This window comes from Ascaphus truei, chromosome 12, assembly GCF_040206685.1.
Source record: "Ascaphus truei isolate aAscTru1 chromosome 12, aAscTru1.hap1, whole genome shotgun sequence".
NCBI lineage: Eukaryota > Metazoa > Chordata > Amphibia > Anura > Ascaphidae > Ascaphus > Ascaphus truei.
The window spans coordinates 34844642-34866702 of NC_134494.1; the positions used below are offsets into that span (position 1 = coordinate 34844642).

Consider the following 22061-nt stretch of genomic DNA (forward strand, 5'->3'; position numbering starts at 1 on the left):
GATATTTCATTATTATCTTAATTGTTCTACACCCGAATTTACACATACACATTTGTATTCCCGACATTTCTGTGATGGGGAAATTGTGGAACCAGTTCTGATCCTACTAATTCCACTAAAAAGGAAGGAACATATATAAGATTGAAGTAATGGTTTAATTAACACCCACACCGCTCTCCCTCTCTCCACTGTGAGTGCTCATTTGCATGTCATTACCCAGAATCCCTTGCTGCAGTAGAAGCTCTGTATGCTAAGCGATAATGGCGAAAGGACAGGGTTGCAGACCTGTCTAAGACGTGAGTGTGCTCACAAATGGCATTTTTATTTGAGATATTTCAAACCATTGGTTTTCAGTGCAATGAAACCTCTGCACCCCTCGCCAAGTAATTTAGGCTTGGAAGAAAGGATTGCAGGACCCTGAGATTTGTGTACGATTAATACATATTGGAGGTTATTTCTCAAAGTCTCCCAGCAGCAGCCAGGTCAAAAAAAACAAAACATCTGTAGATTGATGAAAGAAAATAGTTTGTACCATTTATTGCGTTAACTCTTCAGCTGGGGGACGTTTCAACTCCAAATCACTGAAGTTTGGGAAAATATAAAAAAAACCTGATTACCAAGTTCAACTAAAGAACAAGAAATTGCTTTGGACCAAGTGAACTTTTCTATGCGTCGACACATACTGTAGATCTGCTAGTGCCGTGCGTTCAGCGTCCTAGAGCAATCAAAGAGTTTGGCAGGAGTAACGCAGGCCCCCTCCTGGCTGAAATAACTGAGCTCATGTGTATTCATACATTTATAGATCTGTTTAACATTACCTGAATGAGCCACGGCCAAGTAGTTAACAAATTAATTTCCTTTTGCCATTACAAAGTCTACATTTCGGTTGCAGTATATTTGAGTGCATCGTGACAACAGAAAACATATATGTCTCGTTAAATAATAAGAAAAAAAGAAACCTTAAAAGAGGTCAGAGTAAGAGATTGTTGGAGTTATTGTTCAAAATGTCCCAGCTGCAAAACATCTGACCAAAAATCTGACCAAATGTATCAAAGAACAAAATCCTATTTTTCCATTGGATTGCATTCTCTGATACATTTTTTTACTATGATTTTGGCAATTACTAGAATGCAACAGTTCTACTCATGTATATATCTCTGGTCCTAAAGTGCTCTCGGATATACACGAGGGCCCCGGGTATACGGCGAGTTCCGTCCCAGAGGCCCGCCGTATAGTGAAAATCGCCGGAAAGCGGATCCGGCTATTTTCTGTACTGCGCATGCGCAAACCGGCATTTTTGCCGTTCTGCGCATGTGCGACCTATGCGCTGCGCGCGCAACCGGCGGTCTGCGCGCGCAACCGACAGTCTGCGCGCGCAACCGGCGGTCTACGCATGCGTGCCGGGCGCACCCGCCCGTTCTGCGCATGCGCGATTTCAGATTCAACATGGCGGCCCCCTTCTCGGATCGCCGGAAAGCGGAGCGCCGAGAATCGGGGCCCTGCTGTAGCTAAATCATAAATGAATACTGTACATATTGCCTGTGCTCCTCCCTTTGTGAAGTATGCTGCTGGTAAAAGGATTGGCCTGACATATATAGAAAATAAAGCACAGATCCTGCGCTCCTACCAATTGGGCTAAAATATACTAGTGATGTTTACATTTAGAACCTAAGCCCGCGATTAGATAGTGCGCGATGGTGTTCGCGTGCGCGCCAAACACAAAGTGCCCTTACGCCTATGAGGCCGCTCCTACTGCGCGCGCCCGCACGACGGAGTGCGATGGCTTGACCGTGATTTGAAGAGACCATAAAGGTTGTCTTTTCAAGCACGGCCGTGTGATGTTTGCGTCACGTGAGCGGCTCGGTCAATGAGGGCGAACCAGCTTTGTGACGCGCCCGCCACACCTCCCCAATCTCATGCGGCCAAGTTCACAGATCGCTAGGGCTGCAGGAGTGCGCGAGGCGATGTGCGCAGGTATTATAATCTTAGCCTAAGGCCACGCTTATAGTCCCGGTGACGGCAACGTGACGTCGCGTCAAAACAAATGTGTTGAATTCGCCATGTGCGCTTATAGTTGGATCGATGCGACAGCGCGACGGCTTGGTCACGATCGCTGGAAGTCAATTACATTTGATTATTAAGCGACCGCAGCGTGACATCAGCATCGCCGTAGCAAGGACTATAAGCGCAGCCCAAGTTTGTATAACAAAGAAGTCATTTGGCTGCATCTTTTGACCAAAACATGATTCAAGCCTGTCGACCTCGTCAAGGTAACCTCTGTTTAGCAGGGACCTATACTGAGTATATGCAATTTGTTATTGTCCTCTGGACTAAATTAACCTGCCAAATAAACTCGTTCACATTGTCTGCAGAATACTGTTATCTCTGCTAATACAGAATAACGCATGCAGCAGCACAGTAAATATCCCATGTGTTAAGGAGGTAATGCATCGTTGCCATTGTTTTAAATGGCGCTTGCGATATATCTTGCCGTAATAACTCTGTATCGTTAACATAACATATTGCGTTAACGGAAGTAATAAGTGCTGCTACATCTGCATGCGGTAGTGCAAAAAGTACCAGGACATTCCATTGTTAATGAATAAGCTTTTCAGGATGCGATTATTGGAAGAGGGCTTTATGAATCAGGTAGCTTGGAGGCCACACAGATAAAATGTACCGTATATCTGGAAGCTTCAGAGAGCGAAGGGATACACAGCAGCCTTCCATTATCATTTTATTCACGTCACAGTGATAAAGTCAAGTAAACTTGAACATCAAACCTCCAGAAGAAGTCATCTGAGAGGGAGAAAGAAGAGGGTATGACCTTCAGTTACTATTCATAATCTCTTTTCTCCCCTCAAGTGATAGAACTTTTATTTATTTAACAGCTAGGTCCAATCAGGGCAAATAAACCTCACTTAATGCATTGGTGGGTAAAAAGTGACCCTCAGGGCTTAACCCACGGCCCCATCCCGCTGGCGACCCCATCAACCTGTCGATCGTAGTGTCGCCTCACTCCCTCAGCTGCTTAATGATAGAATCCTGATGAATGCTTGTTCCTAGTGTAAGAAGCACGGCCGCCAACACAAGTCTTGCGGACCAGGACAAATGAAAGTAGCAGCAACCAATCAGAGAGCAGGGATTTCAATAATGCCCGGAATTTTAACCATTCAGTAATGCCTGAAATTTTTGGCAGCTTGCCAAGTTTTTATTTCTAGCCAATCAGCTTTTCCTTTGTCCGAACAGACCTGAGATAGGGCAGGGTATTGGTCAAGAGGCAGAAACAGCTGAGACAGGGCAGGGGGTTGGTCAGGAGGCAGTAACAGTTCTCAGACAGGGCAGCAGCAGCATGTGTGTGTGTGTCAGTGTGTTCGTGTGTGTCAGCAGCAGCACCAGCAGCAGCAGCAGCATGTGTGTGTGTGTGTGTGTGTCAGCAGCAACAGCAGCAGCAGCAGCGTGTGTGTGTGTGTCAGTGTGTGTGTGTGTGTCAGCAGCAACACCAGATGTGTGTGTGTGTGTGTGTGTGTGTGTGTGTGTGTGTGTGTGTGTGTGTGTGTGTGTGTGTGTGTGTGTACACAGAGGGGGCGGCAATGTGTAGATATAGATAGCTGCAGTGTCAGAGTATATAGAGGTGCTTTAATGTATTTATCATTTTATTTAATAAAAAAATCTATATAACTACACAAAAGTGTCTTATTTAGGAAAAAGCCTACATTTAGCCTATAATACTGTAGTAATAATCCCTTCAGAACAGGGCATTACTGGCCAATAATGCCCTGGCTGGGTTAAAGTCCCTCGGCTTCGCCTTCAATTCTTCCAGCCAGGGCATTATTGTCCAGTAATGCCCTGTTCTGAGGGGATTATTACTTAAATATCAGTGTGAGTAATGTGTGGCCCTCCACGGAAAATCCATCATTGAGCAGTGGTTCGGCCATTTCATGAAGATTGCATGTGAAACATGAATGGTAGAAAGACAAAGCTCTGCCCATTAGGGAGCAGGCAAGGACGGCCCCATTAGTTACCTGGGGAAATTCCCGGGGGGCATCAGCATCAGGTTGGCTCTCAAATTCCAGACTGGACAAATCTCACATATTGTAATGTATGGAACTCTTAAATTCGTCCGTAGACTCTGCAGACTGGAAAAAAACGTTTGCAGGGAAGGACAGCCTGCTCTGTGTTTATTTACAGTATGCATGTACAACTGCATGAGTGTATGTATGTCAGTACATGTAAGTATGAGTGCATGCATGTATAAGTGTACATATGCTTGAGTGCATGCATGCATGTGGGAGTACATGTATGTATGAGTGTATGTGTGTAGACATGCACCAGTAAATGCACGTCTGTGTACATCTGTTTCTCTGTGCATGGACAGAACCTACAATATTTCCAAAATATTTGGTTTTACCCTCTTTTATTTGGTCTATCCAGTTATATTTTGGTAGTAACATAGGAAATTAAACTTGTAGACATTAAATAAATGGGGGGAGTGGGGGCTTTTTTACCCTCTATTTTAATTATAATATTATACTGCAGTTATGTAAAGGTGGGGTAAGCAATGCAGAGATGTGAAAGTGATCATCTAGTATTGCAGCATGTTAAGATAAGATATGTGTTTTCATTAGGTCGTCTGTTGGGGGATTATTAGAATATTCCTTAAAGTTTAGACAAAATTGAAAATAGGAAGCCATAATAAAATAAAAGTAAGAGAAACATGTCCCAGACTATATTATTAATCATGCAACATATTGCTAAAGCTTGCTACTTACACGTACATTATCATCCTAGATAATAATAGATAGCGGTGAGTCATTTATTTCTCCGTGGTTTGTTTTCAACATTAAGCAAGTCCAGATCAGGGCAAGACCCTTTGAAACATGTAGACAGCTGAGGATTCTCACTTCAGAAGCAGATTAATGGAACATGATGGAGCTGTCATGCTCAATATATAATCCACACTTGACCTAAACTCCAGCCGGCCGCGTTGCAGACATGCTCTGGCAGGGAATGCTGCCCACAAGGTAGCAAAAACACAGTAACATGACGTAACATGAAGTAATAAGGCAAGGGTTCTGAGGTACTCCAACCCTCTCTAACAACACGCCTGAGAGAAGATGAGCTGTAAATTATTCTGTGTTTGGTACAATTATAAACCCTGAAAATTCAGAGAACCCACTAGGGATGCCCGGGGAACTCAAGGGTTCCTAGAAACCCCTGTTTGAAAAACACTGTAATAAGGTATTCTAGACCAGGGTTGGCCAACTCCAGTCCTCAAGGGCTACCAACAAGACCCACCTTAAGACACACTTGCTTAAAGAAGCATATGAGTAGCACTGTGTCTAATACCATACACGATACATAAAGCTTGGCTCCCTGCAGACGCACTTACCAGAATTCCCTCCTACTCTCTCTGTACGTCCGTCCTACTTACCAATTAGATTGTAAGCTCTTCGGAGCAGGGACTCCTCTTCCACGATGTTACTTTTATGTCTGAAGCACTTATTCCCATGATGTGTTATTTATAGTTATTTGTTATTTATATGATTGCCAAGTACATTACTACTGTGAAGCGCTATGTACATTAATGGCACTATATAAATAAAGACATACATACCAACAGGCCAAGTTTTTAGGAAGTCCCTGCTTCCGCACAGGACTGGAGTAGGCCACTCCTGCTCTAATGGATTAGAGATGCAAAGAGAACAATACTCGAATTCCCTAATATTATCATTCAGAAGATATTTATGTGTTGGGATTAAAGTCCATCAACTCTTCACTACAAAGCTTGGTCTGTCAGTGCGCAGAAAGAGCATCAGATTTATATATACAAAGCACCAGGGCATTGTCCCTGTGGTCACAACATTCTTGCCCCGGGAGCCCTTACTTATTAGCTCCCAGAAGCCTTTGTCTTCAGAAGCTAGCTGAGCTTATGGGCTGTGAATACCAACAACAAAATCAGTAAAACAGGCGGTTATTGTACGCATTAAGGTCGGGCGCCATGCAGCATCTATCTTTGAAGTTGACATGAAAAGGTGCCACACGTGAGATCTTGTGAAGCAGCTGCTCCTGGCGCCACGCCTGTGACCTGTCCTGACTTGCTGCCGTGATATCGGTAATGATCTGGGAATGATTGATAGGAATAGGCAGTCCATGCCAAAATGACTTTATAATATACTAACTGGAGTTATAACATAGTGTGTCCCGCGCCCAACACATGCACATTTAGGCTTTTTTTTTTAACTTTGTCGTTGGACTTGCAGTGTTTGCACAGTAACAAACTGTAAGGGTTAATTGTTTATCGATTTCTTTGTGCTTATTAATAAACAAGCAGGGCCAGTTTATCAAACAGTGCAAAGGAAACGTTTTGATTTGTGGAAAATTGCGCCCCCAGAGTTGTTACATTTGGGGGGTGGGGGGATCTCAATAACATTTAGAATAACGTTGTATCACATCACTCCCATTGTTTGTTTCTGCTATGCTGTATAGAAGAAGAATAATCCAGACACAGTAAACCCCTTCCCAAAAACATTTTAAAATTCGATAAAAAAATTTCCGTAGAGATTGTTATACAAGCGCAGGGGTGCTCAACGCCACTCCTGTAGACCCCCAAACAGGTCAGACTTTAAGGATATCACTGCGTCAGCACAGGTGGCTCAGTCAAAGACTGAGCCACCTGTGCTGAAGCAAGATATCCTTAAAGCCTGACCTGTTTGGGGGTCTACATGACTGGAGTCAACGACTGATCCACCTGTGCTGAAGCAGGGACTGATTCAGCCACCTGTGCTGAAGCAGGGACTGATTGAGCCACCTGTGCTGAAGCTGGGATATCCTGGACCTGACCTGTTGGGGGATCTTGAGGACTGAATCTGAGTACAGTGCCATTATTATAGAGTACAGGAACATGCGGCCTACCTACTGTATAAAGCATTGCTAAATGTAAACCTGATGCGCAGAAGAGTAATAAATACACGCGTGCAACAATGTATCAAACCGATTCCGAAGTGTTACGCTGAACATGCTTCAAAAGCACATTTCACTAAGGAAAAAATGGAAGGGATTGGAGTTGAAGGCGGAGTTTGGATGTTGTCAGTGTCCCACATATACGAATATATGTATAAGACAAATAGCAAAATGTGCCACTTTTCTGCGCCAGAAATGCTTCAAGATTGCCAGTCAACTTTTCTCAGCATCACATAATAATGCCAATAGACGCAAACAATTGTTAATGCTTCATATGTATGAACGTGACGCACATGTCAATAAGAAAACATGCACACAATGTAAGAACACAAGAAAGACTAATACACGCGGCTAATGATTTCAGGGGAGAACATTTTTTTTCCCCGTGAATTTAAAAAAATATATAATTCTTTATACATAGTCTCCACAAAGTACCAGACATAAGTGTCATTGAAAAAAACTAAAATTGTGAGGCGCTACTTATGAAGGTGAAATATATATATATAAATCAAAAATAATGTGATAAATTACAAAAGTGCTCAAATATAATAGAAAATGGCAAACTTTGCTGCTCAACCCTCTTAGGAGAAGTGTCATTGTATAGGAAAATCAGTGCTGGCAGTAAAAGAACACAAAATGCTGTGTTCTTGCGTTCGTCAATCCAGCATATTGTACAGAAGAAAAGCTGGAAAACTGATCAGTAAACAATTAAATACAAATACACAGACAAGAAGATGCACAAAAGTAATCGAGGTCTTAGAGAAAACAAACAAATGGTTGTGTGAACTAAACATAAAAATGATTGTTTACAAATTCTACAATAATTCAGGGATGCCCCAGATAATTAGAAGGAGGGGCAGTGTAATTTGGGAGCCAGAGTGCCTCCCAGGAGAAGAACTTTGAGCTTAGTGGGAGTTCCCAGTGGCGGCGGGATGAAGGAGCTCCGGATCAGGTGGGGGTTGGGCCGGGAACTGGTGTGTTGGCGGTATGACGCGCTGAAGAGGGGTGCCAAGCAGCACGGTGAGGCATGGTTCAGAGGTATCCACAGAATCCGGTTTAGTGTCAGGAGCCGAGGCAGGGGATCAGGAGCGCATTCACATCCAGGAATATATCAAAATAGGAGACATACACATATAGTGCAACACAGTTTTGATGAAAATAGTGTGGATAAATAAATAGCAATCTCACTCATGTTTCCCGTGAATAATCCAGTCTTTTTGGTTATCTCGAGTGACCACCTCAGATACAGGCTTCAATAGTGTTGTCCGTCAGCATACAGCCATGATGGGGAAAGGAGGATCCCATATGTGGAAAATGGAGGACACAGGGATAGTGCAATATTGTTTTACAACAAAAGAATAAATATTAAAAAATATAAAAAAGTAAACACTCACAAACATAAATGGACTCAGGCATTGGGAACACCCAAGGCCAGACAGTGGCAACAAGCAGCACTTCCGCCTTCTCTGGTATTCCACCTGAGGCAGACGTCCACAATGGAGTTTTGCAGGAAGAAGGAAGGAGATAAAAATACTTTAAATCCACTTCAAATTGAATTTATTTTAGATGGAATCATATTTATTTTAACTCATAATTATTTTTTGTTTGAAGGACAATTTTATCTACAGCTTTGCGGCATGGCCATGGTCACCAGGTTTGCGCCTAGTTACGCAAATTTATGTTTAGGCGTATGGGAGGAAGAATACATCACAATCCATTTGGCGCAAACCTGGTCCTATGGCGCCGCTATATTGACAACATTGTCTTTTTATGGAAAGGGGATGAGGAACCGCTTTTAAAATGTCTAAATTATTTAAACACAAACAACCTTAATCTGAGCTTCACTTAAAATTTTAGCAAGAAGTCGATTGTCTTTTTGGACCTATGCATTTACATTCAGAACAATCTTATATATACAAAAACACATTTTAAGTTTGTTGACTGTAACAATTTTCTTCTGAATTCAAGCTGTCAACACAAACAATATTCCTTATGGCCAATTCAGGAGAATAAAAAGAAACTGCTCAGACACACAGGAATTTGTTAGGCATGAACAGAAACGTTAGTAAAAAGATTTATTGAAAAGAACTACAATAAATCCATCATTGAAGCTGCAAAGGACAAAGTAGGGAATCTAAACAAGGAACAACTGTTAATAACCAAAACCAACAAAAAAGAAATTCCATTTAATATGCGCTTTAATAGAGAAGCAGACAGTATACAACAGATTGTCAAAAAACATTGGCACGTGTTAAAACAAGACCCAATCTTGGGAGATTTTCTTCCAACTGCACCACAAGAAATTTTCTCGAAGGCCCGTAGTATGAAGGACAGTGCCCTAAGGAAAATAAAAACAGAGAATAAAAACACATGGATACCTGACCAAAAAAAAGGCTTTTTTTTAATGCAGCACGTGTAAAGAATGTACATTTGGTTATGACTTTCACCTCAAATGTAACCGGTAACACATCAAAGATTAATGAGCTTTATTGTCATGGTAGACCAATGCTTTTAACACCAAAATACCCAGATCCTTTGATTGAGCAAAGCAAGAGATAAAATAAATTGTAATTTATTTACACAAAGAAAATACACAGCTTGATTTACAATTACAACGAAAAATACACTTACTAGTTACGATGTTAAGTCTTGTTACAGGGTGGATCTTTCACTGCATGATAAATCTTAGGTGAATCTGTTACCGCAAGATGACTCTTAGATGGAATGTAGATGGAACTCCTTCCTAATGGGCTGCAGGGTTTTTTATGCACTAAACAGGCCTATACTTAACCCATGCAGCCAATCTACTCTGTGGGAATAATTCCTTAACCCTATCACGGACTTGCCAGTACCTTTCAAACTTGGTAGATGGGCTTCTCAGTCTGCACCTTGGCCGCTTAGCATATGAGGCCATCCCCTCTACCCGGCGCCGTTCAGTCTGGGCCAAGCAGCCATTTGCCAGGATGTCTTATTGAAATTCTCCTCCTCCCCTCCCCTCCCCCTTGCTAACAAATGGTTAACACCTTCATATCCGGGATGGCCTTTGAAGTCCGAGTTTTATATGCATTGCTCACCTCACAGGAACCTCCTGCTATACACGTCTAAGCACAGTACTTACAACTTAAGTGTATCTCATGTTCCTGATGCCTGAATGAAAATCCCCTTATGTCTATAATATTCAAACAGAGGCTATGCCTAATAATAATGAGCACAAAACGGCCAACTGACCGTATTAACCCTTACTTAGCGTATATACTGGCTAAACAAATGTATTTGACCTTATGTATATAGGTGCATACTATAAGCTGTATACATACATTAATAGTATTGTTGCTATTAGGAGTATAGGCAATTAGTAACATTAAGCAGCACCAGAAGTGTGTGAAATGTATCTTTTTCACATACACCTCGTTACGCTGCTTTAGCTTAGGGATAATGCACAAGCTCAATGGTAAACAGAAGTAGAACTGCCTTCAGGTCTATTTTCCCGCGATGGTTACAAAGTCTCAAAAATAATGTAATATTATGTACTTAGTAACCATCAGACTAATAACTCTTATGTCTCTGCCAAGGCACGTTTGATGTCTAGCTGGCTGCTATACTTAGAATAAGCCTGCAGGGTGCTGCCGGTGTGTGAGTCGTTTTTTTATATTTTGTTCAACAGATTCAACTACTTTGGTTGCTCAAAAGATGTGCGAGTAGAGGCACAGATTAACTGGTGAGTATGAGCCTGATCTATCATATAGGCTGGTGAGCCACTGTGTATGTAGAACTCCGAATATAATGTTTCAACCTTGGATTAATTGCCATCAATGTTACTTGCAGATTGCTTGTCTCTGTTAGGATGAACTCAATATATATATCTCCCTGGCTATGCTCAGGATAGGGCCCGTGCCATGGTGCCTGCGCGTAGGCGCGTGGAGGCTGTGGGAAAGCGGGTGCTTTCCCTGGCCATGTCGACGGACCATGGGGAGCGTTCCTAAGGACGTCACGGAGCTGGTTCACCCTCATTGAGCGAACTGCTCATATGACATGTCTTTCTCGCTGAGAAATCAGTTTAACAAATTTCTCACACAATGCGCAACCCCTCCTGCTTCCACGCGGACGCGCCCGCATGGACGCGAACACTGCCTTAAGGCGGTCTGTTCGCTCAGCGTGCGGACGCCTCCGCACGGTCTGCAGTACCATGGGCCCAGACTAAGCATGCATGCCGCTGTCAGCTAGTAAATCAGCCTCTAAGCTCACCCCTACTTCCGGGTTACGTGGTAGATACTACGTAATGGCGTCGCACACCAACATACGTTTCACGTCCAATGTCGTCTGCATTATTGCTATGATGCAGGTGTGTGTCTTAGCAATAATGCAGGTGTGTATCGTAGCAATGATGCAGGTGTGTGTCTTAGCAATGATTCAGGTGTGTGTTTTAGCAATAATGCAGGTGTGCGTCTTAGCAATAATGCAGATGTGTGTCTTGGCAATAAGGCAGGAGTGTGTCTTAGCAATAATGCAGGTGTGTGTCTTAGCAATAATGCAGGTGTGTGTCTTAGTAATGGGGAATGAGGGGGGAAAGGATAGGGAGCTCTAGCTACTGTCTGTGGTTAGGTGCCAGGGGTGAGAGGATCATTAAGCATACAGAGACACTTGCCTAGACAAGTGAAAGTACCCCTTTGGAACAAGCACTCATAATATAATTGATACAAGTAATTGAAGAATTATTAAAAAAGTAACCTTTATTAGTGTCTGTGGGTAAAAAATTTTACCCACAGACACTAATAAAGGTTACTTTTTTAATAATTCTTCAATTACTTGTATCAATTATATTATGAGTGCTTGTTCCAAAGGGGTACTTTCACTTGTCTAGGCAAGTGTCTCTGTATGCCAGGTGTGTGTCTTAGCAATAATGCAGGTGTGTGTCTTAGCAATAATGCAGGTGTGTGTCTTAGCAATAATGCAGGTGTGTGTCTTAGCAATAATGCAGGTGTGTGTCTTAGCAATGATGCAGGTGTGTGTAATAGCAATGATGCAGGTGTGTGTAATAGCAATGATGCAGATGTGTGTAATAGCAATGATGCAGGTGTGTGTCTTGGCAATAAGGCAGGAGTGTGTCTTAGCAATAATGCAGGTGTGTGTCTTAGCAATAATGCAGGTGTGTTTAATAGCAATGATGCAGGTGTGTGTAATAGCAATGATGCAGGTGTGTGTCTTGGCAATAAGGCAGGTGTGTGTCTTAGCAATAATGCAGGTGTGTGTCAGCAATAATGCAGGTGTGTGTCTTAGCAATGATGCTGGTGTGTGTAATAGCAATGATGCAGGTGTGTGTCTAAGCAATAATGCAGGTGTGTGTAATAGCAATGATGCAGGTGTGTGTCTTAGCAATAATGCAGGTGTGTGTCTTGGTAATAATGCAGGTGTGTGTCTTAGAAATGATGCAGGTGTGTGTCTTAGCAACGATGCAGATGTGTGTCTTAGCAGTGATGCAGGTGTGTGTCAGCAATTACTCAGGTGTGTGTCAGTAATGATGCTTGTGTGTGTCAGCAATGATGCAGGTGTGTGTCAGCAATGATGCAGGTGTGTGTCAGCAATGATGCAGGTGTGTGTCAACAATGATGCAGGTGTGTGTCTTAGCAACGATGCAGGTGTGTGTCCTAGCAATAATGCAGGTGTGTGTCTTAGCAATGATTCAGGTTGTGTCTTAGCATTGATTCAGGTGTGTATCTTAGCAATAATGCAGGTGTGTATCTTAGCAATAATGCAGGTGTGTGTCTTAGCAATAATGCAGTTGTGTGTCTTAGCAATAATGCAGGTGTGTGTCTTAGCAACAATGCAGGTGTTTTTCTCAAAGTGTGCTCTGTTTGCATCAATGACAAAAACAGGGTTTGTTTTTTAAGCAATAAGGGGAGTTACACAATGCACACTATGAAAATAGGGATATTCACTAGACCATAAAACAGATCAAGAAGAGAAAAGCAAAAAAAGAGTAAATAATTGTTAGATATTCCTGTCAGGAATGTCAGGCGCACGAGAGATAACAGCGTGATACGTGAAAGTGAAATCTTTACGTTTTGCTCTTCCAAGTAATTCCTTGTCCTAAGGTCACTCGATGAAAGGTGCTTTAAAATGCAGTAAATAAACATGGCTCTGAGCCTAGGGCCATAGCATAAACTAAAGCCTACACTTTGATACCCCTGAGCCCCCTTTTTTTTTACCCCACAAGTTAAATGACTTTAAACACGGGGCCTATTCATGCAGTGTCGCCGGGACCTTTCACACTGGAAGACTTCTATGCTCCCCTCCCAGAATATTCTCTGCCAGCTGCTCACTGCTGATCTGCTGTATAGAAAGTTCTGTATCTTATTAACGGAGAATATATGGCGATGGCCGGTGCTTCCACCGATACACCTGTTTCCAGTGGTCCACGTGTGAAGCTATTACAGAGTGCGGAGACCAAAAGCATTTGAAAAGGAGCGTCAATGTTTCGGCCTGTCGCTGGTCCTGTTTCAAATCCATCATGTATGTACGGGCTACTCAACTCCTGTCCTCAAGACCCTCTCCCTCCAACAGGTCAGGTTTCAAGGGTATCCCTGCTTCAGCACAGGTGGCTCAATCAGTGACTCAGGCATAATGACAGCACCCTCTGTGCTGAAGCAGGGATATCCTGAAAACGTGACCTGTTGCTGGCCCTTGAGGACTGGAGTAGGACTTTACTTGGTGAAGTGACTCCCCCCTTTTTTTTTTAACTCATGCACACATTTGAGATTACTTTAGAATACAACAACCGGTATGATTTCATGGTGAAGCCTGGTACTTAAGTGCTTGTTAAATTGGCAAATGCAATAACCCCTGTGCCCAGCAGCTTAAGAAAACACCCCCTTGTTAAATGGAGTTCTCAAGAGGTGCATTGTAACCGAGTTACTGCGCATACTATCATTTCTCAGGCTTCCAGCGCATGCATTGACATTGGATTTTACTGTATCATTCTTTCGCCCCATAGCTAAGCTGTTTGAGCTTTGCCCTATTAGAAAGTTTTCCACTACACAATTATCTCGTATCCAGAAGGCGTTGAAAACTCGAAGAATACAAGACATTCATCTCCAAGAAGGGAGCATGGTCGTTTGGGTCAAATGTATCACTTCTGAAAACATGTTTGTAACAGCCAAACAACAGAAGATGTGTGTCATGTTAATAAAACATGTGATACTTACTACTTGCTCTGAAGCTGCCTGGGCTGGCGAAGATTTGAATAAAACGGTACTGCTCTCCAACTCAGAAAACTGCTTATTGAAAAGGGGCCGTAATCCTTATAGCAGGAGAGCCACAGTGATGCCAGGTTACAATGGGGACTGAGCAGCGCCTCGGACGCATGTGAGGGAGTGTTCGGGCTTGGGGAAAGTGAAGATTATTGGGCAAAAAAATAGAGAAAGACCCTAAAATGAGAAGCCACCTGCTGGAATCAGCAGGGTCTGTTACAGCCTAACCTCAATGGTTTCCAAACTATTAGAACTGGCAACCGCTAAAATGACTCGCCTGTCTGCTGTACTCCAGCTGTATTATCCTTAAGAATTCTATCACTTTAGCAAGGTGTGTTTTTTAGCCCCATCGCTGACCGAGGGGTCTGTAACTAAGGGTTCATTCTGCAAGTACCTACAATATATCATTCATAATCTAACTGTCATGTATACTGCATCGTAAGGCAATATAACATACAGCCGGACCTCACTTATCCGCAAACCGCCATCGGATAATAGACAGTCGGATTGCGGTTCCATGTTAATCCACGGCAGATAAGCGGTCCCGATGTCGGGCAATGCGTCCAGCGGTCTGCATCGTGCGGCGTTGGATAAGGCGTTCGACGGAAAGCGGATCCGTCGGACACTGAGGACCGCCTGTATTTGAAAAAAACTGAATCATTGCAATTAACACAAACGTAGAAGTCCTTTCCCTGCGGACTTCATGAAGAAAACGACCCCCGAGGTTTCAATTTCCACCAAACACAAAGTCCTACATCAAAGCTGGAGCAACTATAAGAAAATAATCCAGTGTCCGGACCACAACACTCAAACTGGCAAAGAAACACGTTGATTATGACACAGAAGTCATATGAAGGACAAGAAGAAGCAGCGTCCCAGGCCTACCCGCACCTTCTCCATTACAATATGCATTTGAAGTAGTGAGACGTTCTATTGAGGCAGTTCACCTGTTTTAATTAGATATGGGGCCCCAAACTCAGTCCTCAAGGGCCACCAACAGGCCAGGTTTTATGGATATCCCTGCTTCAGCACAGGTGGCTCAATCAGATTGAGCCACCCGTGATGAAACAGGGATATCCATAAAACCTGGCCTGTTGGTGGCCCTTGAGGACTGAGTTTGGGGCCCCTGGATTAGACCTAGGACATCTTTGTTAGAGACAGAACTAGCCCAAGTTTGGAAGAATTCAAAAACGTTTTCATTACCTATGGACTTGCATACCTTCCCAAACACTCCTCTGTACAACACTGGCGATATGGGAACACACCTGAGATGTTTTGGGAGGTAAGTAAGTTAATGGGAACCCTACAAATTGGGTCCCTCCCTCCCCACATTTTGTCAGGTTGTAGGCACACTTCACACCCCTCAAACAGAACAGCACTCCAGTTCCTGTGAATTCCTTGCTCTTCTTAGGGAAGGAATCTGCATCCTAAAAAATATATATATTTTAAATGTATATACTGTATATATATATTTTTAAATAAAAAAAAATATATATATATGTATATATATATATATATATATATATATATATATATATACACAATGATACACCGGCACAACAGAAAATGGCCAACATGTCTTCTTTATTATGAATACATTATTGTTCTGGTGTGTCTTTCCTCACTGACTGTCACATTGATGGCGCCCAGTCCTTAGCCGGATGCTGTTTTTTATTACTATACTGTTCTGTACATATAAATAGATACATTGATACTATACATTTGAAGTAATGGATGAGTATAAAGCAGTGTCTCACTGAGTAAGGGAAGTCGGGGAGTCTGCTTCACACCCCAGTGTCAGCCCCTTTACCTCCCTGTGCCTCAGGCACCAACATTAGATTGTAAGCGCTGCGGGGCAGTAACTGTGCCTGCAAAACTCTATGTACAGCACTGCATACACTGGCAGCACTATATAAGAAGAACAAATATGTAATATAATATATACGCGTATTCTATATACCTGGGGTCCTCAACTCCAGTCCTTAACAGGTCAGGTTTTTCAGGATACCCCTGCTTCAGCACAGGTGGCTCAGTCAATGGCTCATTCTTTGACTGAGCCACTGTTTGAGCCACCTGTGCTGAAGCAGGGATATCCTGAAAAATACCTGACCTGTTGCAGGGGTTTGAGGACTGGAGTTGAGCCCCCCTGTGTTACGGCATGATCAGGACGGACGCTTGTATAGGGCTGCGGGTGGAACGTGTTATACAGGGGACAGATAAGTGAGCTGCACAGACTGCTGCAGTGTAAGGTGACGGGTGTCACGTTTCCAGCAGCAGGGACCCAATGAACGGGCGGGACAGAATGTGTGCCGGGGAGAGGCAGAGAGGAAGGTAACGAGGGCGACACGCCGCAGCTTATGGACCTGACTGTCAGGGAGGGGGGTTAAACTTACCGGCTTCTTGCTGCCGGAGTCCCTGATAACCCAGTAACGCCGCACAGGCCAGTGCGATGTTATAGGCAGGACTCGTGGGGTGTTAATAACAGTGCGTTAACCCTTTCCCAGCCTGGTGGATCAGCAACGCACTGCAAATCAATGCCGGGGGGGGGGAGGTGAAGCCCCCTTTAGGACCAAAGGCAGTGATATGTCGAAGTGGTACTTAACCCTTTAGCTGCCGGGTTGGCCTGCCACGGCTTGCCCCACAGCCCAAGGCTAAGATTATAGTCCTTACTTGCGCGCACGCGATGGACCGCATGGCCTCGCGCACGCCTGCAGCCCCAGCGATTTGTTAGGAGGTTGGGGAGGAGTGGCGGACGCGTCACCAAGCTGGTGCGCCCTCATTGGCTGAACCGCTCACGTGACGCTGTCACGCGGCCGCGCTTCAAAAGACGAAACATTTTGTCTCTTCAAAACGCGGTGGCGCCGTGGTGCTCCGTCGTGCGGGCGCTAGGGGTGGCCGCATAGGGATTGTGACACTTGTGTTTGTCGCACGCAAGCACCATCGCGCTGAGTATAATCGCAGCCTGAGGGTTAAAGCAGCCCCACCCGGTCCGAGGTTTTCCTTTGGATTTTTTGTTGCTTACTTGAATGGGGCGGTAACTTGATCCCCGGGGTATGTGTCCTTTTTGGGGACTGATTACAACCCCCCCTCCTCCTCACAGGCCAGCCTGGCTCCAGCGGCCAACAGAGAGCCTTAATCTCACCTGAATATCTCAGGACACTTGGGGTGTGCGGTTTCCTTTTTGTGTGATGTCACGGTGACCTTACACAGGGAAAGTGCCCCCCTCCCCCCCATTACTCCCACATTCTGGCAGAGTGGGGGCGCCCCGGAGGGGATAGGCACAAGGGAAGGTACAGGGTTATGTAGGTATGTCTAAGACCTGGTTTGATCTAAAGTTGTATAGCAGGTAACGCGCCCAAATACCCCATAACTGCTGTCACTTTCTGTGGTTATCGGGAATTAGTTTTTTGGGTCAAACTGTGAAGGAATTATAAAATGTATTTTATTAACCCCGTCAGTGCCTTAATGATGTACAGCGTATGAATCCTTCCACCCCCTGGGCCCCTACGGCGTTCACTGTAAGTCGCGTCATGGCCATTTGCTTGTTTTTTAGGGGACCTTCCCCATAACTGCTGGACCTGTCGTGAGAACAGTCCGAACAGCGTCGGGTGATCCATCAGTGCGGGAGGGCCCGTGGTTAAATGACCCCAAAACGTGTTGTCACTGAATTCCCGAGGCAGGTTTAGGGATTTCCGGCACTTTGATTAACATTATTATATGTTGTATGAAATCGTTGTTGCAATAAAAAGAGAACATTTTGCGCTGGAGTGTAATTCAGTGTTTCTTAAAGTGGCTCTCGGCTTGCCTGAGCACTCCCTTCTGTCTGACGTTCTTTATTCTTAGGCTGAGTCCCCGGTGGCCATGGCTGCGTGCGCGACGGCGTGCCTGGCGGCGCATGCACCAGTTAAAGCTGCGATCTGCAGCATATGGATAGCGATGGGACGCGCGCGGGGGGCAATACTTCACTCCCATTGGTCTACACTCTGCCCTCCTATTCGTCTACCACGCGCACACACCGACTGGGGCCTGCGCCATAGTGGGCTGTGCTTTGTGTGTGGCGCGCACGCTGTAGTGCGTGCCCCCGGGGACACAGCCTCACAGAACCGAGATATACAAAATGTTATTGGGGCGTCACCGGCGGTTACAGCGTTAGACCTGATCTCCTGTCTATAAAGCAGCATTTTATCCGTAACTTTCTTCATTTTTTTTTTAATCTGATGCTTCGCTCAGGAGACGTAAGTGTTTAAAGTATTAAATATCCGGGAGCTTAAAATGGAAGTCTCCCCAGAGCCCAGTGCAGTCCATAGGTCACCATGGTAACCTCACAAACTAGACATTAAGAACTAACACTAATTAAACCTTTTGGTTATGAGCAGCACATGCTTAGAGGACAATGTACTAACAGTGTATGAGTTAAACTCACATAGGCTTCGGGAGGGTATTGCTGCATTAACATCCTCTAATTGCCTCCAAATCTCGATGATAGAGAAACCCCAAGTGTTGGATACTATTAAACTGGGGGGGCTCCACTCCAGTCCTCAAGACCCCCCCGAACAGGTCGGCTTTTAAGGATATCCCAGCTTCAGCCCAGGTGGCGCGATCAAAGTCAAAGACTGAGCCTCTGATTAAGCGACCTATGCTGAAGCAGGGACTGATTGAGCCACCTGTGCTGAAGCAGGGATATCTTGAAGATCTTACATGTTCGGGGTGGGGTGGGGTCTTTAGGACGGGAGTTGAGCCCCCTGCTATAGAACACTAGAGAGGTGACTGTAGATCCTCCACAGATAACCTGATAACCTGCAGCTTGTGGTTGAAATTAGAGATCACCGAACTTGCATCATAAATATTTCTGAGGGCAACAGAATGATGTTTTAATATCAGAAATCTCTAGAGATACTTAGGTGTATTTTATCGTTCCAGGGACCTTCCAGGAGTGTTCTAGTGATCGTACCTCATCAAAGGAAAGGAGTAAAAACATGACGTGGCCTGCGATGGCTAAACATTTATTACAGGACAAAGTCCTCTGCAGACTAGCACACACATCCCTGAGGTGCGAAAGGAACAGACGTCTCTCTCCGAGACCCGTGTTGCGTTTCACCCGCTGGCTGCACCCCCGGGAAGACCGGACTCTGAAGCCCGTGGCAATGATCGGGAAGGTGGAGGCTTTGGATGCTGCGCGCTTTGTCTGCGTGCGCTGGGAGGATGGAAGCCAAAGTCTTTACCCCTTTGTGTGGCTGAGAGATAACTGTCAGTGTCAGGAGTGCTTCCTTCCTTCTGCCAGAGCTAGACACTTCCCCATGGAGAAGCTGGACGTAAACACCGGAGTGAGGAGCGTCGCACTCACAGACACACACAAGGTATCTCCAAAACACGGGGCCGTTCTGCTGCCCTGTGATCAGATAAGTAGATTGAACATGTATGTATGTAGATCTTTATTTATATAGAGCCATTCGTGTACAGTACATAGCGTGTCACAGCAGTAATACACGTGACATAATAATATAACACATAATGGGAATAAGCGCTTCAGACATAAAAGTACTATCAGGAAAAGTAATTGCTGCCCCTCAGAGCTTACAATCTAAGTCCCTTACTCCTTTCTCTAAACATTCTGGGATTGGTAAAGCTGTTGTTCCCATTGGATGCATAAAAGGTCTCGCGTGCAGAGCCCCCCTCAGTACCCTTTGTATCAGTGTGTCTATTTGTTTTTAGTTTGTGTCATTCTGTTTCCCCCATTGTACCACGCTGTGGAATATGTTGGCATTTGATAATTAAATGATATAATAATAATAATAATAACAATAGCTATATTGGTTCCAGAGAAGTGTAGGTTTGTTGCAGAAAGTGATACCAACATAAGTGTTCTTTCTAGATGTAAATGTATAGGAGCTTTTCTTATTCGAATGCTCAGTAATTATAAGATTTCCTGACCCAGGGTATCCCAATTAGAAACAAACATTCTTAATGAGAAGACAGGATGAGTGGTGTGCCTCTCTCTTTGTTATTTTTGTACAGAACCTTATAGGTACTCTGATAGCAGAACCCTCTCAAGTTGTCTGGACAAGGTGTGCGCAAACTGGGGGGCGGGAGATCTTACGGGGGGGGCGGTGGTCACAGAGGTCCCGCGCTCTCCACCAAGGCATTTAAATTAAATGCTGGGGGACCGCACGAGGCCTCTGTAACTTCTCCTAACTTGTCTTTGGTGACGCGTCACCATTGTAACCCGGCATCAATTGAAGTCACGTGACGTTGTGTTGCTATGGCAATGTGACATCACATGACCCTGCGGCGTCATTTGACGCTGGAGCTGAGCAGGGGAGGAGAGCAGGCAGGGGGGCACAGGGGGAAACTGCGCACCCCTTGTCTGGTCTACACTATTTATGTGTGTGCTCCAACCCCTACAAGTTGGTGTGTGTGTGTGTATGTGTGTGTGTATGTGTATGTGTGAGGCTCAACTTTACTCATGAATAATCAGAGCCATACTAATTAAAGGCTTTGTAATGTTAGTGTAACCCCCTCCCTATTGCGGTTACTATATATGGTAAAAGGAGAGTCCTAGTCAACCACCCTGGTGATGGTGTTCTGCCAATCACCAGGCAGGAGCTTAGCCCCGCCTCTTTTCTTGCCCAGAGACAAGAGCAGTAGGAGGAGTCTGACAGTGAGTGACAGTGAGTGAGTGACAGTTAGTGACAGTTGGAGACACAGAGGCTGAGAGCAGAGATCAAGCTAGGGACCTACGCAGTGAGGAGTTAGGTTTAGATTGAAGCCATTGTTATTGTTTTGCAGTACAGGGAAGTGATCCTTGTAGCTAGGCCCTCAGTATAGGGAGGTATTGTATTGTATTGTATGTCTTTATTTATATAGCGCCATAAATGTACATAGCGCTTCACAGTAGTAATACATGTCATATAAATAACAAATAATATAAATAACAGATCATGGGAATAAGTGCTTCAGACATACTGTAAAAGTAACATTAAGGAAGGAGTCCCTGCTCCGAGGAGCTTACAATCTAATTGGTAGGTAGGGAGAACGTACAGAGACAGTAGGAGGGAATACTAGTAAGTGCGTCTGCAGGGGGCCAAGCTTTATGTGTCATGTGTCCATGATTATCCAGTGCTACTCATATGCTTCTTTAAGCAGATGTGTCTTAAGGTGGGTCTTAAAGGTGGATAGTGAGGGGGCTAGTCGGGTATTGAGGGGAAGGGCATTCCAGAGGTGTGGGGCAGAAAGTGAGAAAGGTTTAAGGTGGGAGAGGGCTTTAGATACAAAGGGGGTAGAAAGAAGACATCCTTGAGAAGAACGCAAGAGTCGTGATGGTGCATAGTGAGAAATTAGGGCTGAGATGTAAGGAGGGGCAGAAGAGTGTAACGCTTTAAAAGTGAGCAGGAGAATTGAGTGTGAGATGCGGGATTTAATCGGAAGCCAGGAGAGGGATTTCAGGAGGGGAGATGCGGAGACAGATTTAGGAAAGAGTAGAGTGATTCTGGCAGCAGCGTTTAGGATAGATTGTAGGGGAGACAGGTGAGAGGTAGGAAGGCCGGACAGCAGGTGAATCAAGACACGGAAGTGTTTATCATAAACAAGGCCTTAGGAAAGGAGTTACAGAAAAATATGTTATCCCAAGATGGCTGCTTGCATACAGCCCCAAAACTGATCTGATACAAGTCCCTTCAGGGGTTACTGCCCTGATCATACTTCTAACTATAGTACTATGGGCAGAAGGTGAAGGTGATGGAGCACAGTGTTAGCAAGCAGCATCACCCCGTGTTACCTGTGTGCAATAGGTTTGGGTACAGAGAGATAAAAGGGACCCCCAGCTGGGACCCTGGAAAGAGAGGATTGAAGAAA

At 44.4% G+C, this 22061-nt stretch overlaps 1 protein-coding gene across 4 annotated transcripts in view; it reads left to right on the forward strand.

The window, feature by feature from the left end:
* The window catches only part of BBOX1 (gamma-butyrobetaine hydroxylase 1), a 221736-nt gene that overhangs the window by 125819 nt on the left and 73856 nt on the right, over nucleotides 1-22061 (forward strand). For 2 of the 4 annotated variants that reach the window (XM_075567288.1, XM_075567289.1), the window contains exon 3: nucleotides 19131-19567. In XM_075567288.1, the coding sequence (XP_075423403.1) occupies nucleotides 19131-19567 (437 nt within the window). Of the gene's footprint in view, nucleotides 1-10627; nucleotides 10682-16425; nucleotides 16542-19130; nucleotides 19568-22061 lie in introns of those variants that run through there. The other 2 variants (XM_075567291.1, XM_075567290.1) reach the window with 2 other exon arrangements.